The sequence below is a fragment of the Ranitomeya imitator genome, chromosome 7 (genome assembly GCF_032444005.1).
Source record: "Ranitomeya imitator isolate aRanImi1 chromosome 7, aRanImi1.pri, whole genome shotgun sequence".
Taxonomy (NCBI): domain Eukaryota; kingdom Metazoa; phylum Chordata; class Amphibia; order Anura; family Dendrobatidae; genus Ranitomeya; species Ranitomeya imitator.
The window spans coordinates 204,577,105-204,601,902 of record NC_091288.1 but is presented as its reverse complement, the minus strand read 5'-3'; the positions used below and the strand labels follow the sequence as shown (position 1 = coordinate 204,601,902).

The following is a 24,798-nucleotide window of genomic DNA, read 5'->3' as shown; positions in this document are numbered from 1 at the left end:
TATGCCCAAGGTCGAAGCATTGCAGAGCTCAGGAGAGTGAAAACTGCAAGAATCACTGAATTTTTGCGCCGCTATATGCTACGCCAAATGTGTGACTTTTATAAGCCCCAATGCTCCAGTGTCATCACTAGCGCTCCCTACCTATAGGATATGTGTATTTACATGCAGACAGGCGCAGATCCAATGATGTGGTAGCAGTACCTGTTTAAGCCTCCGGACTTCGTGCTCCAGCTCGGCCTCCTTGGTACGGCTGTTGTACTCCTGAAGGGCGGCGCTATTCCCCACTCCCATTCGTTGTTCCATTTCCAGGCGCAACAGCTGCGTTTGTTCCAGCTCCCGCCGGAGCTCTTCTATTACCTGCCATTACAAGAAGATAAGCCGGTTAAAGGGATGAGAACTACCGTGATACAGTGAACATTGCCACATACTTTCACTTCGATATGGCGAAAAACAGGTCACATTAGGGGGCACTGACCTGCACTAATTTAATTTATCACTTTTACCATCGCACTTTTTAGCCTTTTTGTTTAACCTGGAAATTAGCGGCATTAAATGAGCCATGTTACCGCTGTAATCCGTACACTACTGCCAGACCGAACGGGGGAAAACTGGCCTGTAAGTGGATTTTTTTTTATTTTTGCGTCTTTCTTATCTCATTCTACATTTCAGAAAGTAAGTAAAACGCTGTAGGCGGCATAAAAAGAAAATCCAGACTGGGATCAGTCAAGGGCACTGACGCGGTGGCACGGTCACTCTCACCTCTTGGCAGCGCTCTTTCTCCGTCTGTTGCTTGTGCTTCTCCTTGCTCAGCTTCCCTTCCAGCTTCTTGTTCTGCTCCTGGTGGTCTTTAAGCTGACGCTGCAGTTCTTCCACATCATCCAACAGTTTATGTTTCTCCTACAGGCAAAAAATTATGAGTCTTAAAGGGATTGTCCACTCTTTATATAAAAATCTGGCGGGGAGTGGGTACGTTTCCAGAAGTAACTTGTTAACATTTTTCTTAGACTTTTTTTGGGGGAAGGATATTCTTTATTTTTTTTTTTTTTATCTATTAAGCAAGAAAATAAAATATTAGTGGCTTTTGGGGAGAATTTTTTTTTTTTTTAAATATTAAAGGGATAACAGGATTTTTGGTTGCTTACCGTAAAACCTGTTTCTCGGAGCCTTCATTGGGGGACACAGGAACCATGACCTGTGTCCCCCAATGAGAGGCGATAGAGAAATTTCAACTGTTTTTTGCTCAATACCGTGAAGTTTGGAAGCCGCCCGAAAAGTGAGCCGAAAACTGAAGAAGGGTAAAAAAAAAAGTGATATAAGACGAAACACGTGCACAGCAATGTTGACATTGCTGCGCATTAACGTTCACTTTTTTTTGTGACGCTATTTCACGTGGATTCCACCTGAAAAGGACGCCGTGTGCACACAGTGATCTGGAGTGAATCTTCTCCAAAATACCCCTCATAAACTACTTCAGAAACTCTTGGAAAACCTTCCAATGCGTTGCAATACAAATCAATCTTGCTGTTAGGAGTGTTTTGAGCTTTTTTTTACCCCCCCTGAAGGGGTCTTGAAAACTACCTGGTGTAAAAAAAGAACACTTTAGGAAAGAAAAAAAAAACTTATCCAAAACCGATTTAAGAAACAATAAACTCCTCCAAAACAAGAGCATTTCTTGGAGTGATTTCTTCCTGAAATACTTGTTTTTTTTTTCTAGATTAATAATTAGTTAATTATTAGTTAATAATTAGTCTTAATAAAAAAGCTCCTTTGTGTGCACACAGCCGTAGACGCGGCTCACCTCTTCCAGTCTCTGTGTTGCGGCCTTTGCGCCGGGCAGCTGGGAGTGCAGCTCCACGTTCTCGTTCTCCAATTCCTGAACTCTGCAGAATAACAAAAAAAAAATTAATAAATAAGTTCAGAGGACTACAAAAATGAAGATTTGGCCAAGATTAGAGGAGTGTCCCGATACTAAAATGTCTCTGAATTACATGCATCCAAATATCAGTCCCATTATCTACACTTAAATTAATCTTTACATTGTCATATCTGAGGGTTCGTGACAATGTATCAGAAAATGCAATACTTAGAGGAACGGTCACTGCCATAAATATGTTTTTTTTTTTTTTTTTAAATCATTGTAAATTCCGCCGTTCCCCTGAATTCGGAGTTGTTTTTCTTTTCTTCTTGCGCCTCTCAGTTCCTGAGATACAGCCCCTTCTTCCCTGTATATAAGTCTAGTCTTTTAGCCAGATGGGCGTGCTCCCTGATTCCTGTCTATGGGTCTTTTCATGATGACCACACCCTTTTGGCAATCAACATATTTAGTGGCGTATCTCAGGAACAGAGAGGTGCAGGAAAAAAATAAAAAATTCCCCAGCTGACACTTACCCTGTCCAATCTGCCAAATACTCGCTAAGTCGAGACCAAAGGGGAACAGGCGCATTGAGGGACCAATAAGGGGAGTATCAAGCCTAATCCCCACGCCGATACAGATCTCCATTATCTGGAGCATCCTGCCCATTTTCGGGGGCCATTTTTTGTTTCCCTTTGCTCTTCTTTTTACCTGGCCTTTAAACTGCTCAAGCGAAATCCTCGGTCACGCTCCATCTTCCGCAGCTCGTCTCGGTGTTTCCGAGTCTCCTCGCTCTGCACCTCGTCGGAAAGTAATTCCTGGTCTTTCAGCTGCTCCTCGAGTGCGTGGGCTCTGCTCGTAAGAAGAGGGGCAAGAAAGAGGAGACAGAGGGTCAAAAAATGGTGACGGATGATTGCTGAAGGCCAAGGCTCCTATAGGGACTAGAAGGATCGGATCACCTGTGTAATAGATGCAGGTTCTCTTGCCGGAGGCGGTTTTGCTGTTCCCCTGTCATGGCAGCGTCTCTCTCGAGTTCACTCACCCGCTGTTCCAGGAACAGAACCTGTAGGTTACAAAGGTAATGGGATGAAAAGAGTGAAAGAAGCTCTAAAAATGGGAATAAAGCCAAGAAAAAATCTGAAGCATGAGGCACAGGAAAATAACAGCATTCCCAGTAGTCATGGTGGAAGAAAAAAAAAAAGTCTGGCCCCATTTTCTGCAAGTGTGTTATAAATATATTACACTTAAATGGGCTTGAGCAATAAATACCCTTAGGCCGGGATCACACATGCGAGAAACACGTCCGTGTCTCGCATGTGAAATCCAAGCTGTGGCGCCGGCACTGTGGAGCGGAGCGTGCGGCTCCATGTGTTGCTATGCGGCCGCACGCTCCGCTCCACAGTGCCGGCGCCACAGCTTGGATTTCACATGCGAGACACGGACGTGTTTCTCGCATGTGTGATCCTGGCCTTGAAGGGGTTATCTCATGGACAGAAACCCCATCCATATTCCTGAGGGTACATATAATATTATATATAAATACATACACACATACATTTTTATTTCTTCTTTTACGGCGGTTGTAAGTAGTAAAAATAAAAAATGACTGGGCAACTTGAGTCTCCAGGTCAGTATGATTAAAGCGATACCAGACGTATATTATTTTTTTTATTAGCTGAAAAAAAAAACTTTACAGTTTGTGACGCCATTCTCAGATACCAATAACTTTTTTTTTATTTTTCTGTTGTTGTGAACTGATGTTTTCATGGATTTCACTTTGAGGTCTGACTACGACAAAAAACAGCAATTCTGCAGGTATAAATTATTATTATTTTTTTTTATCTTTTGGCATTTACTAACTGGATTAAATAAATTCACATACATTGATAGATCGGATTTTTGCATATGTATTGAAAAAAATTAAGCAATTTAAAAAATGTTTATTTTTGTCTTTTGTTTTACCTTTTTTTTTTTAAAGTTTTCTCAATTGTTTCTAGTAGAATAGTTATCTAAACTTTATTTTAAAAACGTTTGGCGCAGTATATTGTGCTATATACTGCCCTACTTCAGTATTGCAATATATAGTGAAATTAAGGTTTGTCGTCACGGACTGGGCTTCAGGAGTACAAAGATAATGGGGGGACCTTCAGTAGGCTCCCTATAATATCCCAAATTGACGCCTCACCTTGATGTAAGAGACTGAAAGCAGTACTTACGTAAGCAGCAGCGATCAGAGCGAGCGTCAGTCGCTGCTGGTAGAAGCAGGTGCTGGCTGTGTACCACAGCCGGCACCCACCGTGTGCAGCGAGGGTTTATCTCTTGACCCGGCACCACACATGCGCAGTACTATATATTGTGGATGTCGAGAAGGCGTTAAACCTTTGAAATGGTTGTAGTACCTTGTCCGTGAGATCGGTGTCGTCGCACGCCATGTTTGTGAGCGGCTGCTCTCCTGGCTCGTCCAGGAACCCACTGTGATGAAGCCTCCTGGAGACAGAAGACCTGGATTACTATACATACGTCGATAACGTGCATCCATCACACCCCTCATAACGAGCCCCTCTCTCCCTCTACGACACCCCTCATATATCCCCCCGGTACCGATCCGGCATGCAGCATCGCCGTCGTTGTCTCACTCACCGTGCCTCCTTTCTGCTCGTGGTCCTCTTGTCGGGGCTGCGGAGCAAACAATAGACAGTGAGAGTGGAAAAAAAACAACACCGGAAAGGAAGTAAAAAAAAAAAGGAGAAAGTGGGGGAAACCCTGCGATAACAAAAAAAAAAAAAAAAAGTCAAATGCTAAGAGCATGCAAAGCCCAGAGCAGGAGGGTCCGCTGTACGAAGGGTTAAAGCCGCTGCAAAGGAAATCGTGGGTGACAGGTGGAAGGGAAAATGCTGACACTGCAGCCGGGAAAGGGTTAATGGATTCGGAGGAAGATGAGCTGGGGTGACCCCCTGTTTCCTGCCCCAGGAAATAACAAGAGGGAAGCATGCCCACCCCCCACACCTCCATTATGGAGGACTGGCCTACAACACATCATAGCTGGGTATAGCGCCCCCTATGTCTCAGGGACTGCAGGCGATGAAGCCTTCTGCATGCAAGTGGCGAGCCCGGTCAGACGTGGACAGGAGGAGGCGCCGTGGAGACCCGTTACAAGACGACCCGCTGACTCTCCATCTAATAAAGCCACTATGGCCGCCACTACAAGGATCATCACCCTCAACATGGGCTGTGACATATTGTGTCACCCAACTCCACCAGGACTCAGCAAAGGTACGGCCAACGGACACCGGCAATGGCATCCATCCAGGCTACAAAAACCTCAAATTGGACCTTTTCTTGGACTGGATCATGGTAGCGGATTTAGGAAGCAAGAAAGGGGAACGTTCATATGTCCTTGTGTAAGAGTCTCCACCAGTGTGACGCCCCCCCTGTCCCTCGGGGGTAATGGGCATGCAAGATCACCTGTCCATCTCAAGGTATCGGAGACGGGAGGACAGATCTTCCAGGCGGTTGACATGTTTGTGGCACTGGCTGCAGTACAGCCCACCCAGGCCTGAGCAATGCGGTGGTGCCAAAAGCTGGCGCTCTGACACAGGTGCACCACTAGGGGGGATGTAAAAGTTATATAAATCATAACGAATACTCCAAATACAGAAGTTATCCTGTACTCAACCTGAGTTACATCCTGTATCATACCCCAGAGCTGCACTCACTATTCTGCTGGTGCAGTCACTGTGTACATACATTACATTACTGATCCTGAGTTATGTCCTGTATTATACCCCAGAGCTGCACTCACTATTCTGCTGGTGCAGTCACTGTGTACATACATTACATTACTGAACCCGAGTTACATCCTGTATTATACCCCAGAGCTGCACTCACTATTCTGCTGGTGCAGTCACAGTGTACATACATTACAGTACTGAACCCGAGTTACATCCTGTATTATACCCCAGAGCTGCACTCACTATTCTGCTGGTGCAGTCACAGTGTACATACATTACATTACTGAACCCGAGTTACATCCTGTATTATACCCCAGAGCTGCACTCACTATTCTGCTGGTGCAGTCACTGTGTACATACATTACAGTACTGAACCCGAGTTACATCCTGTATTATACCCCAGAGCTGCACTCACTATTCTGCTGGTGCAGTCACTGTGTACATACATTACATTACTGAACCCGAGTTACATCCTGTATTATACCCCAGAGCTGAACTCACTATTCTGCTGGTGCAGTCACTGTGTACATACATTACATTACTGATCCTGAGTTACATCCTGTATTATACTCCAGAGCTGCACTCACTATTCTGCTGCTGCAGTCACTGTGTACATACATTACATTACTGATCCCGAGGTTACATCCTGTATTATACTCCAGAGCTGCATTCACTATTCTGCTGGTGCAGTCACTGTGTACATACATTACATTACTGATCCTGAGTTACATCCTGTATTATACCTCAGAGCTGCACTCACTATTCTGCTGGTGCAGTCACTGTGTACATACATTACATTACTGATCCGGAGTTACATCCTGTATTATCCTCCAGAGCTGCACTCACTATTCTGCTGGTGCAGTCACTGTGTACATACATTACATTACTGATCCTGAGTTACATCCTGTATTATATTCCAGAGCTGCACTCACTATTCTGCTGGTGCAGTCACTGTGTACATACATTACATTACTGAACCCGAGTTACATCCTGTATTATACCCCAGAGCTGCACTCACTATTCTGCTGGTGCAGTCACTGTGTACATACATTACATTACTGATCCTGAGTTACATCCTGTATTATACTCCAGAGCTGCACTTACTATTCTGCTGGTGCAGTCACTGTGTACATACATTACATTACTGATCCTGAGTTATGTCCTGTATTATACCCCAGAGCTGCACTCACTATTCTGCTGGTGCAGTCACTGTGTACATACATTACATTACTGATCCCGAGGTTACATCCTGTATTATACTCCAGAGCTGCATTCACTATTCTGCTGGTGCAGTCACTGTGTACATACATTACATTACTAATCCTGAGTTATGTCCTGTATTATACCCCAGAGCTGCACTCGTTATTCTGCTGGTGCAGTCACTGTGTACATACATTACATTACTGAACCCGAGTTACATCCTGTATTATACCCCAGAGCTGCACTCACTATTCTGCTGGTGCAGTCACTGTGTACATACATTACATTACTGAACCCGAGTTACATCCTGTATTATACCCCAGAGCTGAACTCACTATTCTGCTGGTGCAGTCACTGTGTACATACATTACATTACTGATCCTGAGTTACATCCTGTATTATACTCCAGAGCTGCACTCACTATTCTGCTGCTGCAGTCACTGTGTACATACATTACATTACTGATCCCGAGGTTACATCCTGTATTATACTCCAGAGCTGCATTCACTATTCTGCTGGTGCAGTCACTGTGTACATACATTACATTACTGATCCTGAGTTACATCCTGTATTATACCTCAGAGCTGCACTCACTATTCTGCTGGTGCAGTCACTGTGTACATACATTACATTACTGATCCGGAGTTACATCCTGTATTATCCTCCAGAGCTGCACTCACTATTCTGCTGGTGCAGTCACTGTGTACATACATTACATTACTGATCCTGAGTTACATCCTGTATTATATTCCAGAGCTGCACTCACTATTCTGCTGGTGCAGTCACTGTGTACATACATTACATTACTGAACCCGAGTTACATCCTGTATTATACCCCAGAGCTGCACTCACTATTCTGATGGTGCAGTCACTGTGTACATATATTACATTACTGAACCCGAGTTACATCCTGTATTATACCCCAGAGCTGCACTCACTATTCTGCTGGTGCAGTCACTGTGTACATACATTACTGATCCTGAGTTACATCCTGTATTATACCCCAGAGCTGCACTCACTATTCTGCTGGTGCAGTTACTGTGTACATACATTACATTACTGATCCTGAGTTACATCCTGTATTATACCTCAGAGCTGCACTCACTATTCTGCTGGTGCAGTCACTGTGTACATACATTACATTACTGATCCGGAGTTACATCCTGTATTATCCTCCAGAGCTGCACTCACTATTCTGCTGGTGCAGTCACTGTGTACATACATTGCATTACTGATCCTGAGTTACACCCTGTATTATACTCCAGAGCTGCACTTACTATTCTGCTGGTGCAGTTACTGTGTACATACATTACATTACTAATCCTGAGTTATGTCCTGTATTATACCCCAGAGCTGCACTCGTTATTCTGCTGGTGCAGTCACTGTGTACATACATTACATTACTGAACCCGAGTTACATCCTACATTATACCCCAGAGCTGCACTCACTATTCTGCTGGTGCAGTCACTGTGTACATACATTGCATTACTGATCCTGAGTTACATCCTGTATTATACCCCAGAGCTGCATCCACTATTCTGCTGGTGCAGTCACTGTGTACATACATTACATTACTGATCCTGAGTTACATCCTGTATTATACCCCAGAGCTGCACTCACTATTCTGCTGGTGCAGTCACTGTGTACATACATTACATTTCTGATCCTGAGTTACATCCTGTATTATACTCCAGAGCTGCACTCACTATTCTGCTGGTGCAGTCATTGTGTACATACATTACATTACTGATCCTGAGTTACATCCTGTATTATACTCCAGAGCTGCACTCACTATTCTGCTGGTGCAGTCACTGTGTACATACATTACATTACTGATCCGGAGTTACATCCTGTATTATCCTCAAGAGCTGCACTCACTATTCTGCTGGTGCAGTCACTGTGTACATACATTACATTACTGATCCTGAGTTACATCCTGTATTATATTCCAGAGCTGCACTCACTATTCTGCTGGTGCAGTCACTGTGTACATACATTACATTACTGAACCCGAGTTACATCCTGTATTACACCCCAGAGCTGCACTCACTATTCTGATGGTGCAGTCACTGTGTACATATATTACATTACTGAACCCGAGTTACATCCTGTATTATACCCCAGAGCTGCACTCACTATTCTGCTGGTGCAGTCACTGTGTACATACATTACATTACTGATCCTGAGTTACATCCTGTATTATATTCCAGAGCTGCACTCACTATTCTGCTGGTGCAGTCACTGTGTACATACATTACATTACTGAACCCGAGTTACATCCTGTATTATACCCCAGAGCTGCACTCACTATTCTGCTGGTGCAGTCACTGTGTACATACATTACATTACTGATCCTGAGTTACATCCTGTATTATACTCCAGAGCTGCACTCACTATTCTGCTGGTGCAGTCACTGTGTACATACATTACATTACTGATCCTGAGTTACATCCTGTATTATACTCCAGAGCTGCACTCACTATTCTGCTGGTGCAGTCACTGTGTACATACATTACATTACTGATCCCAAGTTACATCCTGTATTATACTCCAGAGCTGCACTCACTATTCTGCTGGTGCAGTCACTGTGTACATACATTACATTACTGAAACTGAGTTACATCCTGTATTATACCCCAGAGCTGCACTCACTATTCTGCTGGTGCAGTCACTGTGTACATACATTACATTACTGATCCTGAGTTACATCCTGTATTATACCCCAGAGCTGCACTCACTATTCTGCTGGTGCAGTCACTGTGTACATACATTACATTACTGATCCTGAGTTACATCCTGTATTATACTCCAGAGCTGCACTCACTATTCTGCTGGTGCAGTCACTGTGTACATACATTACATTACTGATCCTGAGTTACATCCTGTATTATACTCCAGAGCTGCACTCACTATTCTGCTGGTGCAGTCACTGTGTACATACATTACATTACTGATCCCAAGTTACATCCTGTATTATACTCCAGAGCTGCACTCACTATTCCACCAGAGCGGGGGTGGGACAAGCCCCTCTATATACCCTCCGGCTCTTAGATATCTACTTCCTTCCTGACAGGAGGAGACGAGCTTTGGCAGGTCTCGGCCCATTCTCCGTCTGCTGGGGACGGTGCTATAACCTCACCTGGAGGTGAGACGGTGGGAGGCGTTTGTCGTCTGGGTGAAGCTCTCCTGCTCGTCTTCGCAGTGGCTGTTGAACAGGTCCGGCTCTGCTCCTTCTCCAAAATCCTCAAACTGCTCCTCCTGTCCAGTGACCGTGACCCCCGAGATATCACACAGGGACAGCTCCAAGCCTTCAGGTCTGAAACAGAGATATGGAGACGTACATGAGACATCGGGGCCCGCTACGTTATCATGGTGCTGTACAGGAGGAAGACTCCCATCTCGTGCACAGCCTCACTCCATTCACTTCTATGGGAGTTCCAAAAAGTTTCTATATATACATACATACACCGTACATATATATATATATATATATATATATATATATATATATATATATATATATATATGCACACACACACATATATACACATATACACAAATATATATACTATATATATAATTTTATTTTTTGCAATCTGAATGCAGTAATTGAATGACTATGGAGGTTTTTTTTTTTTTTTTTTTAAAGTTCCTCTTACGTTGCTGGTGCGCGTCCCCGAGACCCTGCCCCATCTCCTTCAGCCTCGGGGTCTTCCTGTGCAGCTATCCCCCCAGTATCTTCATCTGTAAAGGTCTCGCACTCGCTGTAGGCGCTCTCCGATCCCACATAGGCGCTGTCCGTCACCTCCGTAACCTGTCGGGAGACAAAGACGATATAAGTCAATGCAGGCGCCAGTGTAGGCGGACGGCTCACCGGACCGGACCCTCTTCTAACCAACGCTCCCTACCTTACCGGAGAGTAACGACATCTCATGAAGGGGTTAATCACTGCCCGTCCGGCACAAGGCGTCTCCTTTATTACCCGTGTCCAGTCTTTATAGGTAACAGGATTAACAGAGTCGGGTTTATTATTAGAGTATTTTGTGGCGGCGGTTTGTTAATGGCTCCTCGAGGAGCGGGCCGGCTCTGTCCTCACTCAGCAGAAATGACAAAGCCCTAGGAAGGATGAGGCTCTCGCTGCTCTTCCTGGCCCGAGATACCATGTTCTTAGTCAGCGTAAACTTTCTCAGAGCAAAGTTCATTATCTCCCCGTCCACTACACCATTCCTCAGACAGGGACGGACATCGGAAATCGATGAATATACCTCTACTTGTAAAATGACCACTAATATAATAACAATAAATAAAAAAAAAAATTGAAATTAAAATTAAAAAAAAAAACACCTTTAAATTTGGAGCTACATTTTTCTGATACACAGCTCCAAATCCCCTGCACAGCTATAGAAGTAAATGATAACGTTCTTGCTACCTGCAGCCACCACTAGAGGGAGCTTATTAAAGATGGGTCTTCGATGAGCTCCCTCTAGTGGTGGCTGCGGACAGATAGTTTTGACAGCGATGATAACGTGTGCAAACTGTAAAGCGCTGCGGAATATGTTGGCGCTATATATCTAAAAAATAAAATAAAGATTATAAGATTATTATAGTTAAATACTACAATTATTATTTCTGCCTGCAGCCACCACTAGAGGGAGCTCACCCAAGACCAATTTCCTATTGAGTTACATAGGAGTTGTGGAAATCCGCCTATAGTAAGCGCCCCCTAGTGGTGGCTGCAGGCAGCAAGAATTTTATTATTTACTTCTATGGTTATGCAGGAGATTTGGTGCTCTGGATTAGTAGAACGGAGATCGAAATGCTAAAAAAAAAAATAAAAAAAATTATATATTAATAAATTAATTTGCAGAATTTTGGACCTAAAAATTAAATGGAGATAAAATGTGGAGTTTTACTTTATAAAAAAAAATAAAGTCTTCGGCCAGAAGACAGGTGGGGTCTCAACAGCCATTAAAGGGGTTGACCAGGTTTATTTTCACACCTAATTTAACACCAGGCATGGCAAAGATATAAAGGAGGTTGCAGGAATCATCTGCCCCCAGATATAGTACAACACCGGTGACCCAGTGGGCGAGATGGCGGCACATCCCGGCTGGACACTGTATAACCACATCATGTGCACAGCGTACACCTGTATATGGCGGCAGTTAGAGACTGGGAGAAGCCATTGATCTTTGTACAGGGAGGTAAATCCACTGTGATCTCTGCACATTCACAAGGAGGAGAAACCGAAGAGACATTTAATCTCAGTGCAACCAGATCCTCTTCCCCGTGCGGCTTCCTGCAGAGCAGTGGGAACAGTACTATGGACGCTGCTGTGCCACAGAGCCCCCTCCACAACAGTGATGGCCACAGAGCCCCCTCCACAACAGTGATGGCCACAGAGCCCCCTCCACAACAGTGACCGCCACAGAGCCACCTCCACAACAGTGATGGCCACAGAGCCCCCTCCACGCCACAACAGTGACCGCCACAGAGCCCCCTCCACGCCACAACAGTGACCGCCACAGAGCCCCCTCCACGCCACAACAGTGACCGCCACAAAGCCCCCCTCCACTCCACAACAGTGATGGCCACAGAGCCCCCACCACAACAGTGACCGCCACAGAGCCCCCTCCACGCCACAACAGTGACCGCCACAGAGCCCCCTCCACGCCACAACAGTGACCGCCACAAAGCCCCCCTCCACTCCACAACAGTGATGGCCACAGAGCCCCCACCACAACAGTGACCGCCACAGAGCCCCCTCCACGCCACAACAGTGACCGCCACAGAGCCCCCTCCACGCCACAACAGTGACCGCCACAAAGCCCCCCTCCACTCCACAACAGTGATGGCCACAGAGCCCCCTCCACAACAGTGACCGCCACAGAGCCCCCCTCCACTCCACAACAGTGATGGCCACAGAGCCCCCACCACAACAGTGACCGCCACAGAGCCCCCCTCCACTCCACAACAGTGACCACCACAGAGCCCCCCTCCACTCCACAACAGTGATGGCCACAGAGCCCCCTCCACAACAGTGACCGCCACAGAGCCCCCCTCCACTCCACAACAGTGATGGCCACAGAGCCCCCTCCACAACAGTGACCGCCACAGAGCCCCCCTCCACTCCACAACAGTGATGGCCACAGAGCCCCCTCCACAACAGTGACCGCCACAGAGCCCCCCTCCACTCCACAACAGTGACCGCCACAGAGCCCCCCTCCACTCCACAACAGTGACCGCCACAGAGCCCCCCTCCACTCCACAACAGTGACCGCCACAGAGCCCCCCTCCACTCCACAACAGTGACCACCACAGAGCCCCCCTCCACAACAGTGACCGCCACAGAGCCCCTCTCCACAACAGGGACTGTCACAATGCCCCCTCCACATGGCCACAGCAGCCCCTCCACAGTGATCACCACAGTGCCCCCCTCCACAACAGTGACCGCCACAGTGCCCCCTCCATGTTTGGCTCTGCTACATCTATGTGTGTAATACATGATGCCCACCGACTATATACGCACTACGTCATATATTTAGATAATGCAAATCTCCTGCACTCGCCTGGTGCTGTGTACACAAAACGACACCGCACCGGCTACAGCTGCGAACATGAAACCTCGCAGGTGCCCCTTCCTGGGCGACTCACCTGTAGTGCCATCCTCACCGGGATATGCGCCTGCCCTTCTCGCACCAGCATGGCATCTACTGGCGACACTGGGAAATGTCCACAGTGGTGGTCAGACTGAATCGGAGGGATGGAGGGGGCCAACAGGTGGGACGGTCAGAGGATGAAGGGGCTTCTGTTTCTGACCTTGCTACCTGGAGAAGCGTCTCTTTGAACTGGGAGGGGACAAAGCCGTCTTGTGTCACGTGTCACTCAGGTGCACTCCTCCTGTGCTTAACCCCTCCAGTACAGAAACACATGGCAGCCACTGACCTCACGGAAACTCTCATATACTCTGCCTTTCAGTTTCTCAACATTTTCAAGGCCTCCGATTGCTGTTAAAAGATGAAAACCATCCTGATCCAATACTTCTCATAGCTGAGAGTTTGCTACAATTGTATCTAGTCTAGACAAATTCCTCTGCAAACACTAAGTGATCTTCTGCGGATTTGTTACAATGTATCAGTACAGACGAGTGCAATGTTTCATCTGCAAAAACGGAGCTGCTGATCGTCAGCCGCAATCCGGGCATCGCTAGTCTGAGTGGCACGATACCAATACGGCTCCACGCGTTTCGGTTTTATGGGTTCCGGGCTGGTCATGGGTCTCCTAATCCGAACTGGGCAGCCTCGTAAAAATGTAGTTTGGGTCAGAAGATCCAGAATTTACGGTCCATACACAGACCATGTACCTGGCGCACATAAAGTATCCCCTAGTGTACAGCGAATGACATGTATACACTTTAAAGGGGACGTATCACCAGCAATAAATATGGATTCTTTTAACCAAGTGTAAATGTCACAATTCTCCCGAATCCGGCGTTGCTTTTCTTTTGTTCCTGCGCCTCTCCGTTCCTGAGATATGGCCTCTTATTCCTGGTAACTAAATAATATCATTCAGGAAAGTGGGTGTGGTCAACTCTTGCAGACCACGCCCACTTAGATAAAAAGCTAAGATTTACATACAGTGAAGAGGAGGCCATATCTCAGGAACGGAGAGGCGCAGGAAGACAAGAAAAGCAAAACCGGATTCAGGAGAACAGCGGCATTTATAATAAGCAAACAAAATAGCATATTTATGACAAGTGACAAGTCCCCTTTAAGAATTCCTCAGCTGTAGATAATTTAATTTACTTTTTTTTTTAAGTGTATGGAATAATGTAGTTTCATGCAGAAACAACGCCAAAAATAACCCCCAAAATTAAACTGCACGGTAGATGTTCTTTTTTTTTTAACATGTGCCACCTGTACCATGGTATATGTCAGAGATATAAAAGTTGCAGAACTTTTGGGATCAGATTTATGTAACACTTCACAGCCCTATAAGAGAATTTGTTGGCCCCGACTTTCTTATAAAAACAGTTCCGGCCTACTAGACAGCAGACTTATCTTAGCAGCTGGCCGTTATGGCTACCAAGAAGAGGGCATTCATAACCATGTTTCACAGCTCTCAACAAGGCTCGCACTATGCACCTGAAATGAGGGCGTTTATGCCAATTCTATCCCCGGCATTACACTTTTTTTTGGTGGCATTGACTTTACGAGAAAAGCGCAAGCCAGGAAAACCCCACGAGCGCTCACTATGGAGGCGGCACAGAGGTGCTCTTGTATGAAGTCTTAGTTTCAGGAAGGACTGAGAGAAGTGAATGCAAGCCAAATTCCTAATATGTCTCCGCAGAGTGTTTATATTTTACCACCGGCAGCGTCAGGAAAAAGTACCGTATGTCTGACATACAAGCTGTTACCGCCAGACGACAGCAGCAACGCGTTACCGTAAAGAGGAACATGGGGTAAAAATAACCCAGACACTACAGACAGAGCGATTATTTATCGTATTCATCATTGATTACAAGGAGCAGTATTATAGTAGTTATATTCTTGTACATAGGAGCAGTATTATAGTAGTTATATTCTTGTACATAGGAGCAGTATTATAGTAGTTATATTCTTGTACATGGGGCAGTATTATATTAGTTGTATTCTTGTATATAGGGGGCAGTATTATAGTAGTTATATTCTTATACATAGGGGCAGTATTATAGTAGTTATATTCTTGTACATAGGAGCAGTATTACAGTAGTTATATTCTTGTACATAGGGGACAGTATTATAGTAGTTATATTCTTGTACATAGGAGCAGTATTATAGTAGTTATATTCTAGTACATAGGAGCAGTATTATAGTAGTTATATTCTTGTACATGGGGCAGTATTATATTAGTTATATTCTTGTACATAGCGGGCAGTATTATAGTAGTTATATTCTTGTACATAGGAGCAGTATTATAGTAGTTATATTCTTGTACATGGGGCAGTATTATAGTAGTTATATTCTTGTACATAGGAGCAGTATTATAGTAGTTATATTCTTGTATATAGGAGCAGTATTATAGTAGTTATATTCTTGTACATAGGGGCAGTATTATAGTAGTTATATTCCTGTACATAGGGGGCAGTATTATAGTAGTTATATTCTTGTACATAGGGGCAGTATTATATCAGTTATATTCTTGTACATAGGGACAGTATTATAGTAGTTATATTCTTGTACATAGGGGCAGTATTATAGTAGTTATATTCTTGTACATAGGGGCAGTATTATAGTAGTTATATTCTTGTACATAGGGACAGTATTATAGTAGTTATATTCTTGTACATAGGGGCAGTATTATAGTAGTTATATTCTTGTACATATGAGCAGTATTATAGTATTTATATTCTTGTACATAGGGGCAGTATTATAGTAGTTATATTCTTGTACATATGAACAGTATTATAGTAGTTATATTCTTGTACATAGGAGCAGTATTATAGTAGTTATATTCTTGTACATATGAGCAGTATTATAGTAGTTATATTCTTGTACATAGGGGCAGTATTATAGTAGTTATATTCTTGTACATAGCGGCAGTATTACAGTAGTTATATTCTTGTACATAGGGGCAGTATTATAATAGTTATATTCTTGTATATAGGGGCAGTATTATAGTAGTTATATTCTTGTACATAGGAGCAGTATTATAGTAGTTATATTCTTGTATATAGGAGCAGTATTATAGTAGTTATATTCTTGTACATAGGGGGCAGTATTATAGTAGTTATATTCTTGTACATAGGAGCAGTATTATAGTAGTTATATTCTTGTACATAGGGGTAGTATTATAGTAGTTATATTCTTATACATAGGGGCAGTATTATAGTAGTTATATTCTTGTATATAGGAGCAGTATTATAGCAGTTATATTCTTGTACATAGGGGCAGTATTATAGTAGTTATATTCTTGTACATATGAGTAGTATTATAGTAGTTATATTCTTGTACATAGGAGCAGTATTATAGTAGTTATATTCTTGTACATATGAGCAGTATTATAGTAGTTATATTCTTATACATAGGGGCAGTATTATAGTAGTTATATTCTTGTATATAGGAGCAGTATTATAGTAGTTATATTCTTGTATATAGGAGCAGTATTATAGCAGTTATATTCTTGTACATAGGAGCAGTATTATAGTAGTTATATTCTTGTACATAGGGGGCAGTATTATAGTAGTTATATTCTTGTACATAGGGGCAGTATTATAGTAGTTATATTCTTGTACATAGGGGCAGTATTATAGTAGTTATATTCTTGTACATAGGGGCAGTATTATAGTAGTTATATTCTTGTACATAGGGGCAGTATTATAGTAGTTATATTCTTGTACATAGGGGCAGTATTATAGTAGTTATATTCTTGTACATATGAGCAGTATTATAGTAGTTATATTCTTGTACATAGGGGCAGTATTATAGTAGTTATATTCTTGTACATAGGAGCAGTATTATAGTAGTTATATTCTTGTATATAGGGGCAGTATTATAGTAGTTTTTTTTCTTGTGGGAGGGGGCAGTATTATATTATACTCAACAAGGAGTAGCTGTGAGAACCGGTAAATGTTTTTTTCCAGGATAAGGGGGTAGATGAAATCTTTGCACCATCTTGGTTCACATTTGCAGAAAAAAAAAATTATTGAGTCTGATCCTTTCCTAGAATCACCTTTATAAATTGCCTTTGTTTCTAAAACACAAATATTTTTTCAGCCTATGATGAGGTATTTGAATAATTGTTGGGGTATTTCCTTCTACCTGTGAAAAAAAAACCTGGATTTGCATAAGTCTACACATCCCTCTGACAGGCAGGCTGCGGAGCTGTATAATTTTTCATACCAATGTGGACAATAGTCGCTTTTATTAGGATGTGGGTGGCAACAAGAATCTGTATAAAACACAGCCAGGAAGTGCTGTCATGGGGACGCAAGTTACCGTTTTTAACAGGTAATCACTTGGTGGTCTTCGCCATTCCATCAGTTCATCAAAAAAATTGTTTTCAACCTAGACAACCCATTTAACACAGTCAAACCAAAACAGAATTGTGAAAAGCGGAACTACCATGTGCACACAAATAATTGAACCTAAAAACCAATGGGGAAAAAAAGCCGGATTACTTACCGGTAATGCCCTTTTAATGAGCCACGACAGCACCCACAATGAGTGACAGGGTGCTGTCGTGGCAAAGGGTAAAAAAACACAGCGTAAATAAATTAACCTGTTATGTGCTGTAGCACAAATGACATATATTGTATGGTGAGCAGAGGGGAAACACAATTATGAAATTAGGTCAACGCTTTGTGCAGTTCCACCTCGGGACAGCAGAGGGCGGCATAGGTAAACGTAAGCCCTTCAGTATGGCGGGGAGGCTAATGTGTGGCGGACAGGACCATTTTACTTATGGTTCAAGGTGACACCTTCAGATGTTATCACCAAACTGAGAACAGTAAATGCTTGGAGCAAATTTGCAAAGTTTACACCAAATAGACCTGGATAAAAAAAAAAAAAAGCCTCTGCTACAAAAAGATTTGCAAAGGAGGTCATAGGTGACTTTGCAATGTAACAAGGCCATGATTGCACTCACCAGACGTGACAGGAGTTGGCCAAAAATTCAACAAGGTTTGCATTTTTTTTTAACCACTTGAAACAGCGCCACTCTTATCCACAGGTTAAGTCTGGTATTGCAGTGAGTATTCACTAAAAATGAGTCTAAGCTGCAATACTGAACATGGACATGGGTGGCGCTGTTACAGGAAAAATTAGAGACAACTGCTTTCCACATCATAATGGGTTAATTGACATACAGAGGCGACGGCATGTGCATAAAAAGGGACTGGGATAGGATATGAAGATGAAAAAAGGGGTGAATAGATATAAAAATATAAAGCCCTAATCATCATTTGCATCTTATTTTATTTCGCTTTTTTGTCTTGTGGTATACATTGATGGGTTTTGTGCTATTTTGTAAAATTCTTCAAGTGGTTCAAAAATTTGGGGCAAAATTAAAAAAAACAAAATTTCACCTTATTTTTGCCTTTTTAGAGCAAAAAGTCCCAGGTTCTGCTAAAATGGGGAAAAAAAATTACACAAAAATGGGGCAAAAAAATTACACAAAAATGACAGGCGTACATAAAATCCCTCCGGGTGAGGGGGAAAATGGAGCAAAAAAAAAATATTATGACTTTTTTTTAAAAAGCTCCAATTTATAAATCAGCCGCAAACGTCTGGAAAAGAAAAATCAAGCCCGCAAATAACTAACATACAAAAAAAAAGGTCGTCGTAAAAGATTATTAAATAAAAAGACAAATTAAGAGAATAATTTGGCGAAGATAAAAAAAAAAAAAAAACCACAGATGGAAAGTACCAAAAACTAGAAGGAAAAAAAGAAGTAAATGCAACAGCAAATTAGAGTCTGTTGGCAGTGTGAAAGCACAACTAATTTTGTAGTTGTTGGTAATGAAAATAAAAAAAGGAGGTAAAAGGGAAGAAACAGAAACTATAGTTAGCTAGGAGGTGGGGTGAGGGACAAAGGAAAATTGTTTTTAGGAAGATCAAAGCAAATACCAAGTGATGAGGTGGAGGAGGGGAAAGACAAAGTTGTGTCTTTACTGTGGATGGGGGGGAGGCAGGCGACATTGTTCTTGAGCAGAAGGGGTCAGCAGTCTTTCAAAGGTTTATGAGACTGCAAGAGTACCGTCACATTTAGCGACGCTGCAGCGATCTAGACAACGATGCCGATCGCTGCAGCGTCGCTGTGTGGTCGCTGGAGACCTGTCACACAGACAGCTCTCCAGCGACCAACTATGCGAAGTCCACTGGTAACCAGGATAAAGATCGGGTTACTAAGCGCAGGGCCGCGATTAGTAACCCGATGTTTACCCTGGTTACCAGTGCTAATGTAAAAAAAAAACAAACACTACATACTTACATTCCGGTGTCTGTCCCCCGGCGCTCTGCTTTCCTGCACTGACTGTGAGCGCCGGCTGGCCGTAAAGCAGAGCGGTGACGTCACCGCTGTAATCTGCTTTACGGTTGGCCGGCGCTGACAGTGCAGGGAAGCAGAACGCCGAGGGACGCGACAGACACCGGAATGTAAGTATGTAGTATTTGGGGTTTTTTTACATTTACACTGGTAACCAGGGTAAACATCGGGTTACTAAACGCGGCCCTGCGCTTAGTAACCCGATGTTTACCCTGGTTACCAGTGAAGACATCGCTGAATCGGCGTCACACACGCCGATCCAGCGATGTCAGCGGGAGATCCAGCGACGAAATAAAGTTCTGGACTTTCTGCTCCGACCAACGATGTCACAGCAGGATCCTGATCGCTGCTGTGTTTCAAACACAACGATATCGCTATCCAGGACGCTGCAACGTCACGGATCGCTAGCGATATCGTTGTGAAGTTGGTCAGTGTGAAGGTACCTTAACAAGGAACTGAAGACAGACAAGTAAGACAGTTATCAAAAATGTAAGACACCTTAAAACTTAAGATATTAGGACTTTCCCTTTAAGAGTCCAAACAAAAATTAAAAAAAAAACACTAACCTCAAATGCCACAAGGTCATCAAAGTCGACAGAGCAAGCCGGCTCTTCCTCGGAGGGGTATCCCATGTCGTAGAGTTGCATGTCCAGATCTAGGGGGGAAATCAGTTGTAGGGTTAGTTTAGCGGATTAATGTGGAACACTAACAAACGTGGGGAATTCGAGACCCTTGACTATTATTGAGAGAAGCTACAAAAAGTGTCTCACTCTGGAGGACCCAATATATACCTGTATTGCACTTGTGCAGTGTAATACTTTAGTTCACCTGCGGGGGTGCTGCAGGGAAACCAAACACTTGATTCTACCTTGCAGCTGATCGATGGAGGTCTTAGTAGAAGGACCTTGAAGCCTTCTCAAGACGGGAGGCTTTCTAACTAAATTGTTCAGAGAACGCCCTTTAATACCTGAATATTTGTGGCATTTACTTTTCCGTTAAACCTGCAGACGCCCAGAATAAAATGGCCTGACTTCTAGCTAATCCTTGTAAAGACGCCCCGCTGTGCATTCACAGAGCAGTGTTATTACAGGCTGAGAAAAATGTTACTAAAATTTAGGATTTCTTTTTTGGAGCTGGAGAATAAAACATTCAGATCTACCTAAATTTCCAAGCCGGGAGCCAGAAATAATATTTTACGGTCTCCAGGCGTTCTATCGCTGGCTTTAAGGAAAGTTCGAATCATAAGGATGATGTAACTGGTGCCAGGTCTGAGGTGGCCACTGTTGTATATAGAACGGTATACGCCATGTGCAGGAAGGAGTTAAGTTTCCTTGAGGGTTTTGCTCAACCACCCAGTTGATATGGAGCAAAGTTTAGTAAATACTTTTATTATGGGGGTCTCCTTCAAGATGTTCTCCTGTTTTTAACTTTGGGCATTGCCATATGGTGCTCAAATAATGCCATCATACAGTGTCCAACATAAAAGTAATATGGTAATATGGTATGGTAATGTCTAAATAAAACCGCTATTTAGTTCATATGAAGATATATGATGGGCAAGTGCCTCGCGGACTTGGATATTTATGGTGCCCACTTTTGAAGGGACAGATGTTGCACCCATTTTAGGATCTCGGATGACACTCTCCAAAGGTGCCACCAACGCAAGGGCGTATGAACCATAGAGGTGACCCATGCAGATGTTACGGGGTAAACTCTTCAAAGTTACAAAATAAGGGCGTGGAGCAAAATTAACTCAGGTCATCCGCACCCCGGATTTTTTGGGGAGTGCCAGACAACATCAGATAGGGGGTTTAAATTTATCATAGCGCTCTGTGACCTCCATGTATGTCTATGGGTTATTCCGGTATGTAGACATCATCACTTATAAACATGATAAGCCAGAATGGGATACTTATATAAATGTTAGAAAGGAACGGCGGTACGCAGAAGAAAGCCACAGGGAAATGTCCTATCCTATAATCCAAAGACAGCCCTGTGTAATGCTTGTTTTATCCTGCGGAGGCACTGTAGGGAAACTGAACAGTTACTACAGAGGTTTCCTCACACATTACAACTGATCGCTAGTGAAAAATCTCTGAAGAAAAAAGTACAGATTCCTTTGACAGCCATTTTTCGTGAAGCATAGAGCTTCAAGAAAAATGCATAGACCCACCCAAGCTAGCGAGAGTATGAATGCTTTTGTCAACTTTCCTACGGACATGGGAGTGTATAGGAAACTAAACCCTGGGATCGCAGATTAGATCAGTCTTACAACAAACCACTGAATTGTTCGCTGTAACTTTCCAATGCAAATGTAAGCCACTAATGGCTTACGGGTCAACCTCACCTTCTCACAGGGATGAGGATGAAGCCAGAAACAGGCAAATATCTCTGGCGTCAGGAGTTTCGTATGGAAATGACTGTACCTGTCTTCATTTTAATGAACTCAATTTCCTACATATGAAACTATTAAGGAGTATTAATCTTCAAAATGAGCTAATAATGATCAAAAGTCATCCTCCCTGTTCATGGGCACAGAATACACAGATTTCACTCCAAGCAGCTCTATCAGCCTCTCTCGCAGCAAGAAATCACAGCACATTGTGAAGTTGTAGCAGTAGGGAGGTACAATTTCTTGTAGTTCGATGTCTGTACAACGACCATCAAAATAAAATATTTCAGGTCCTTTTAACATCACATTCGGTCCACACTGTCATGGCTTCTTCTAGGATTTCTTTGAAAACGGGATTCGGATGTGCCCCTGATAAAGCCCCTTTTGCTATAACGAGACAGTCAGAGTCACTTTGTAATCCATCTGGCCTCCATTCCGGCGGTATCTTTTTTTTTTTTCCCGGACACACAAAAAAATGCTATTGTGTTAGTCTAAGAAAAATGGACACCGGCGGAAGTCTTGACGTAGTCATGGAAGTGCGCGCCAAATGTGATGCAATTTCTTTTATCCTTTGATAACGGTATCATCTGACGGTGCTGCTTGTTCTTTGTTTCCTCCCATGTAAAATTGATTCAGTTATCAAAACGGCAGCTTATTAAATGTGAACCAAAGTTTAGAGGTCCTCACCTTCATTCTGGATTTCCGAGATACCCCGATAGAAGTCACGGAAATTTATAACCCCCAGGCCAGCTGGATCCAGATAACCAGTGAGATATTTCACCTGTTAGGAGGAAAATGAAAGCAGGGATTAAAGCAGATACAATACTAAGTCTAAAGTCGTAGGAGATAAGCGGCTGCCTGACATGTCTAGTAGAGGCTTTCTTCTCACTCCTGCGGAAAACACATGGACGCTCGACCAAGCCGAGGGCTCGACCAAGCCGAGGGCTCGACCACGCAGAGTGCTCGACCAAGCAGAGTGCTCAGGTGTATGGACAGGACAGGAGACGAGTCTGCTAAACCAATATTAGATTCCCAGAAGATAAGTACTGATCGTTTCTTGGCAGACGCTCATCTCCTACTTTGCCTTGCCAAGGCTTATGGTCGATATACATCTAATTTGTATGTCCGTCAAAGAGATGGCTCCCTACTCCGAGAAAGGCTTTTTATTTATTTATTTTTTTAAATGAAACACCTCCTTTAAGTTATGGATTTGGGCAATCAAATATCCTGTCAAATCTGACATAAAGGGGGGGTCTCTAATGGTGGCCATGTTGGTTTTTACAGGGACACCTAGGCTGTCATCACAACATTATAATGAACATATGGAAGTTAGTGCAGGCCTTGATTAAAGCCAGACTTGTTGATATGGGCATCCACCCACAGATAGATAGATGGAGGATCCTATAAATGTCTAATATTTGGCCAGCGTTAGGCAAAGATAGTAGGGATGCGTATTAAAACTGCCACTTAAAATGGCTTCCACCATCATTATGAGCAGTATTCTTCAAAAGGACATATATTCAGAATATATCAAATATGACAAGCCTAACGAGCGCCATTTTTTTTAAAGTTTGTCATCGCTTTGAAGAAAGCACTGAATTACATGGGAGTATCGTACCAAACCGCTTTCTAATGGCATCAAAGAAAATGGTCATAAAGGCGCGTCAGATAATGGAGTCATTTATTTGTGTATAAAGAACACTCAGAGGCCATTTTTTCTGATGTAGTGGATTCACTATTTTCCTCAGGTGGGCCTGAAAGATATGGCGATCGCGTGAACGTTCATACCACCATGTAAGACATGGGTGCTGTTTTCATGCTGATACTACGAGGTAGTCATCGATGGCGTTATAGGCACCATTATTAGAGCAGAAAATTGCCACATTTTAGATGACAGCGAGATGGTAGTCAGCATCCAATAAAGTGCTGAGAAATCCCATAAAATGGCAGTAATGCATGAGAATGATGGATAATTATCCTGTGCCATTATCAAGCAATCCCATAGAGGATGAGAAAAACATGGCTGCTTTCTTCTATGAAACAGCAATACAGGCTGCCTGTGACAGTTCCCCTTGCTGCTGTTTAACCACTTAAATGCCACTGACTATCTCTGTTATGATCACGGTGAGGCATTCATTACAACACCCACCGAACACTTATGGGGTACCAATGTGTTGCCATGGCAGTTAAAGTCCTACTGAGGGCCCATGTTGCCGCCATCTTGGTACTCCTTCAAAGCCCAGCTACATATTGAGCTTCATAGAAGACTGTGATTTATTGCAGTACACAGGTTTAAAGTTCCCTACAGGGGAAAAAAAAAAGTAAAAAATATTGAATGTCTTCCATAAAAAAATGGCTTTTTTAAAATTTACCTCACAGTATTATTTTTAAAAAAGTTAAAATTGTCGTTTTATTTGGTCACATAACAAAATACAATACAAAACGATCAGAACATCATATGTACCCCCAAATAGTACAAATAAAATCTACAGATCGGAAAGCAAAAAAAAAATAAAAATAAACCTTCAAATCAACTCCATCAAAAGAAAAATACCGTAATAATAAAAAAAACCTCTATACAGCTGGGTCAATGGAAAAA

General features: G+C 43.1%; 1 protein-coding gene across 2 annotated transcripts in view; it reads right to left on the bottom strand.

The window, feature by feature from the left end:
• LOC138645300 (uncharacterized) overlaps positions 1 to 24,798 on the bottom strand; it is a 38,879-nt gene that overhangs the window by 1,508 nt on the left and 12,573 nt on the right. The window contains exons 2-13 of one of the 2 annotated variants that reach the window (XM_069734489.1): positions 22,887 to 22,980; positions 20,374 to 20,462; positions 10,444 to 10,598; positions 9,924 to 10,100; positions 5,318 to 5,458; positions 4,493 to 4,528; positions 4,252 to 4,339; positions 2,812 to 2,915; positions 2,564 to 2,704; positions 1,799 to 1,880; positions 760 to 897; positions 202 to 357 (exon numbers count right to left, since the gene is read on the bottom strand). In XM_069734489.1, the coding sequence (XP_069590590.1) occupies positions 202 to 357; positions 760 to 897; positions 1,799 to 1,880; positions 2,564 to 2,704; positions 2,812 to 2,915; positions 4,252 to 4,339; positions 4,493 to 4,528; positions 5,318 to 5,458; positions 9,924 to 10,100; positions 10,444 to 10,598; positions 20,374 to 20,462; positions 22,887 to 22,980 (1,401 nt within the window). The remainder of the gene's footprint in view (positions 1 to 201; positions 358 to 759; positions 898 to 1,798; positions 1,881 to 2,563; positions 2,705 to 2,811; positions 2,916 to 4,251; positions 4,340 to 4,492; positions 4,529 to 5,317; positions 5,459 to 9,923; positions 10,101 to 10,443; positions 10,599 to 20,373; positions 20,463 to 22,886; positions 22,981 to 24,798) is intronic. The other variant, XM_069734490.1, reaches the window with a different exon arrangement.